This window comes from Pteronotus mesoamericanus, unplaced genomic scaffold (genome assembly GCF_021234165.1).
Source record: "Pteronotus mesoamericanus isolate MK-2021 breed Mesoamerican mustached bat unplaced genomic scaffold, CSHL_Meso_final scaffold_174, whole genome shotgun sequence".
NCBI classification, from domain to species: Eukaryota; Metazoa; Chordata; class Mammalia; order Chiroptera; family Mormoopidae; genus Pteronotus; species Pteronotus mesoamericanus.
In genome coordinates, this window is record NW_026555309.1 from 46,041,651 (window position 1) to 46,046,500 (window position 4,850).

At 70.3% G+C, this 4,850-nt stretch overlaps 1 protein-coding gene across 1 annotated transcript; it reads right to left on the reverse strand.

The window, feature by feature from the left end:
- Positions 1 to 2,777: 2,777 nt before the first annotated feature.
- On the reverse strand, positions 2,778 to 4,175 carry ARC (activity regulated cytoskeleton associated protein). The gene has a single exon (XM_054590111.1). It carries the CDS (start codon positions 3,978 to 3,980, stop codon positions 2,778 to 2,780), a length of 1,203 nt encoding a protein of 400 aa, XP_054446086.1. The 5' UTR covers positions 3,981 to 4,175.
- Between the last annotated feature and the right edge of the window lie 675 nt (positions 4,176 to 4,850).

The following is a 4,850-nucleotide window of genomic DNA, read 5'->3' on the forward strand; positions in this document are numbered from 1 at the left end:
GCCGTCGCCGAGGCCCGGCGTCGGGGCGACTGGACTGGGCGGTCGCTACTGTGGGCCCGGTTCCGTCTGCAGAAAAGCTCGTGGAGCAGCGGCACCTTCACCTGCAGCAGGAGAGCCCCCGGCCCCGCGGCCCCGCGACCCCGCCGTGGCCGAGCCAGCCCCCGCCAGAGGGCCGGGTCCTTCACACAGGCCTCTCACCGCCGGCCTCCCACCCCGCCTGCTTCTCGTGAAGACCTTCTCCAGGCCACCTCTCCCCCCCCTGGGGACCCAGCATCCCCCGCAGAGGCGGGTGAGATCAACAACCCCCAGGGCAGCAGAGGGAGCTCCTGTCTCCACACGTGGGCTGTGTGAGTGAAGGTTCCCCCGTTTTGAAGACAAGAAAACTGAGACTTAGAGAGACCACGTTCGTGGTCCTGCAACCAGGACTCACCAGGGCCCCTGCCCAGCAGGAACTTGCCTTGCCCGCTCCCCGCGGCTCCAGGGCCTGAGAACCCCTGGGCCCCAGGCTCGGTGGGGCCCAGACCGCGGTGCAAGAGTTCCCAGGACCCCCCAACATGCACGCCCAGGCAAGGGGGGCAGCCTCAGCCCCCTTCGGGGGGCGCTGCCCTGGCCAGCCTCTGCAGGGGTCCCTAAGGCTCCTCTGGCCTGAGGAACAAGGACCTGAGTGGCTGCCCTGGGGGCTGCGGGCTGTGCTCCCCAGGGCTCCCAGGGGCCCCTCGATCCGAACTTGGGGACCCGCCGCCCCGAGCTGCATCCTCTGGCAGCTCCACCCGATGCCCCGTGGGCAGAGACAAGCCGCACACAGTCCACCAGGTCTCAGCATTTTATTAACAAAATCTTACGAAAGAGTCTGTCTTCAGGGAGGGCGGGAGGGCGGCCCCAGCCTGGCTGGGCCTTCAGACTTGGTCTGTGGGGGCAGGGGACCTGGGGCCCCCACAGCCTGTGAGGATGGCTTATGGCTCATGTGCAGAAATAAAATGTGGGGGTCCAGCAGGCGCACGGGGTGGCAGGGCTGGCAGGGTCACCTTCGGAGGCTGTCCCCGAATCTGGGAGCCCCCCGTGGGCAGGCAGGACAGGGGTCCCCCAAACAGGCCCTGCTCTGCAGCACCAGGGTGTTGGCGCCGGGAGGTGGGGATCCGGCCTGGGCAATAGCAGGGCCGGCGGGGAGCCCTCTGGGGCCCCAGGAGCCGAGGCTTTGGGGCGTCCTGGGGCCGGCCTTGTGGCCTTGTGGCCGGGGCAGGGGCTGTGGCCTCTGCCCCAGGGCTCTCGGGAAGCTCTTGGGGGAGAGGAGGCCGCACAGTGCGTGGCGGCTCCTGGGCTGGAGTAAGACGGGGCCAGGGTGATGACCGTGACTCCAGCCACAGGGGCCCAGGGCCGGCAGGCGGGCGGCCGGCAGGGTGGGCAGAGCACCAGGCCCTGGCCTTCGCCCCGGGCGTCTTCAGCACCGGCTCTCCCGGGCCCCTCCTCTCTGCGGCAGCCCCTCGGTGGCCTCAGACGTCTCCTCCGTGCAGGCAGCTGGGGGGAGGAGAGGGAGCGGGCAATGCCCGCACAGCAGCAGGGCTCTGGGCGAGCCTCAGGACCTGAAAGACAGGAAGACGCAGGCCGGTCAGGGATGGGGCAGGGGCGGGGTGCCGGCAGGAAGGTCAGGGCCGCTCTGGGCCAGAGCCCCAGGGACCCTGGTGGGCCGCCCCCCAGCTTGCCCGGAGCCCTGGGGGAGGGGCCTGGGCCCTGGGGAGACTCAACAGCCCCAGGGAGACAGCTGAGGGTCAGGTTCTCGGTGTGGGGGGGGGCTCCGTTACCTGTTGTCGCTCTCCTGGCTCTGTGGACACCGGCTGCTGCCTCAGCCGGTGTGAGGACTCAGGCTCCTTGGGACCCTCCGCCTGCCAGGGGTGAGTCACCGGGCCGAGCTGGCATGAATCATGGATGCTGCTGGGGGAGAGAGCCCGGGAGGTGTGAGAGCCGGCTCGGCAACCTCCCCCAGCCCGCCTCCCCCCGGCCGCCCCCTGACCCCGAGCTCTCTGCTGCTTCCCGCCCCTCCGCCTGCCGCCCCCACCCCAGCCCTGCGGCTAACTTGCTGGGGTGCCTCAGAGGCTCCGTGGGCTGCTCTGGAACAGGGACTTGGCCCTGGGCCCTCTCAGCGCTACGGTGACCCCTGCTGGTAGTGCCCCGAGGCCGGGGCTCACCTGAGGGGCCAGGAGACGGGACGGCCAGGTCTGCTGCTGCGGCTGCGCTGCGGCTGCGGCTGCGGCTGCGCCTCGGGTGTCCTCTAGGACAGGGAGCGCGCCGTGCGGTCCGAGGCTGGCCGGCTGTCCTGTGCGGCGATGGCCAGGAGAGGGCTGCGGCCCCGAGCGGAGGTCTCCACGGCATTGGTTGTGCTTTGCTTCTGCTCGGGGGTGTCCCCGAGCTTGGTGTCGCTGGGACACTTGGCTTCTGGGTGCCCAGAGGGCCCAGGCATGGAGCAGGACAGGGAAGTGGGGATTACTGCTGTGGCCTGAGAGTGCGTGTGTTGCGTGGCTGGGGGGTTGGTGGCCCAGGCCGGCCCAGGGCCCTGGAAGACAGACGGAGGCGGGGTGGCAGGGCAGGGCCCTGCAGGGGACAGGGGCTCCTTCACGGGGTGGGGGGGCATTGTCCAGAGCTGGGCGACCCGTGTCTGTGTGAATCAGGCTGGGAGGCGAAGGGGAGCGCCCCCAGGACGAGGGCGGGGCGCCCCCTGTGGGAGTCGGGCCAGCTGGAAAGTCCTGGTCGGCAAAGGCCGTGGTGGGCGGGCCCGGAGGCCTCTACTCGGGCTGGGTCCGGTCGCTGGCCGCAGACTCGTTGGTGAGCTCCGGCGTGAGCGCCTCGGCCTCAGCCTCGGCCTCGGCCTCGGTGGGGAGCGGGGGGCTGGGGGGCTCGGCCGCCTGCTCCAGCCCGTCCTGCACCTCCAGGCCCCTCTGGATGAGCTGCTCCAGGGTCTTGGGCAGCGGGTGGCGCAGGAAGCGCTTGAGCTTGGGCTGCAGCGTGCCCACCACGTACTGGATGATCTCCTCCTCGTCGGCGTCCACGTAGAGCGTCTGGTACAGGTCCCGCTTGCGCCACAGGAACTGGTCCAGCGGCTCGCCCTGCTTCTGCGGCAGGTCCAGCTCGCGCTGCAGGGCCTCCCGCGAGAGCGTGCCCTCGCTGTACTGCAGGAACTCCTTCTTGAACTCCACCCAGTTCTTCACCGAGCCCTGCTTGAACTCCCACCACTTCTTGGCCGGCCCGTTCATGTGGTTCTGGATTTGGGAGAGCCAGTACTCCTCCGAGCCGCCCACCTGTCGCAGGTACTCCTCCAGGTGGCTGAGGAACTCGTGCGGGTCCTCGAAGATCTGCGTGTCCACGCCGGGGCTGGGCTGCCCGTCCTCGCCCGGCCCCCAGGGCGGGTACTGCTGGGCCTCCTCCAGCTCCTGCCCGGGCAGCTCGCCGGCGGCCGGCGGCGGGGTGATGGCGTAGGGGCTCACCGTGTAGTCGTAGCCATCAGCCTCCTGGCAGCAGCCCTCGGGACCCCCGACCCCCACGGAGACGGTGTGGCGCGCCGGGTCGCTGCCCACCTGGTACTTGCTGCCCATGGCCTCCAGGCGGTCGGCCCACCTCTCCAGCCGGTAGAAGACCTCCCGCCACACGTGCATCTCGCGCTTGACCCAGCGCTCCAGGTTGGCGATGGTCTCCTGGCAGCGGCACAGGCAAGCCTTGATGGACTTCTTCCAGCGCTGGGAGTCGCTGGTGGGCACGTAGCCGTCCAGGTTGCTCTCCAGCTTGCCCACCGACCTGTGCAGCCCCTTCAGCTCGCGCTCCACCTGCTTGGATACCTCGGCCAGCAGGTGCCGGTGGGTCCTCCGCACGTGCTCCAGCATCTCCGTCCGGCACTTCCCGATCTGCAGGATCACGTTGGGCTTGGCCACCGGCCCGCCGCGCGGCCCGGGATAGGCATGGAGGCCGCCGCTCGTCCTGTGGTCCAGCTCCATTTGCCCGCCGCCGGTGCTCAGACAGGAGGGAGGAGGCGGGCTGCAAAGTGCTCTTGGGGCTGGTGGGGATTCGGGGTCCGGCCGTGCGCAGGTGCCGGCACGCTGGCAGCGACGGCTCTGGCGGGGCGGTGGAGGCTCCTTCACCCTGGGTCTGGCGCCGCGGTGGCAGCAGCTCAGCAAGGCGGCGGGAGCTCAGGAAAGCGGCAGCGCAGGAAGGCGGTGCAGGAGCAGCGACGCCGAGCTCTGCAGCCTGCCGCCGCGCGCCGGCTCTTTATGCTGCCAGCGCGCCCGTGGGCGGCCCCCGCGCTGAGCCCTGGCTCCCATTGGCCCGCGCGCCCACCCTGCGGGCCCGCCTCCGCGCCCACTCGCGCTTGGCGCGGAGGGAGGACCCACCCCCTGCACACACACTGGCCCCGGGTGACTAAGCCGCTGCCTCCACCGCCCCCTCCCCAGGGTCATTCAGCCTGCAAAGTCTGCAGGACGCTCTGGGGACCGGCGACCACCCCCGACCCAGCGCTGGGCCCGGAGGTGCAGGTGTGTGCTGGGAGAGGCCGCCCCCCGCCCCGCCCAAGGGTAAGGAGGAAGCCCCTCCCCCAGGGTCTCAGGGTGGGCCTCCTCCTCTGATCTCTCTCTCTCTCTTTTTGTGGGGAGGGTGCTCTGCTCTCCTGGGTCCGCGTTGCCCCCAACCCTGATGGGGACCCTGCCCAGTCCAGCAGCAGGTGTCCAGCCATAGATTAGCCCTGACAACCACCCTGATATTCAGACCTTCCTTCCTTTGAGCAGACGGTGTCAGGGAGCCTTGTCGCACGAGGCACAGGCACACTCCCAGGTGTCAGGTGTGAGTCCCAGGTGTGGCCCGAGCCGCTGCCC

Coding starts and splice junctions, on each gene's coding strand:
- ARC (XM_054590111.1), bottom strand. CDS start 3,980: ATGGAGCTGGACCACAGGACGAGCGGCGGCCTCCATGCCTATCCCGGG.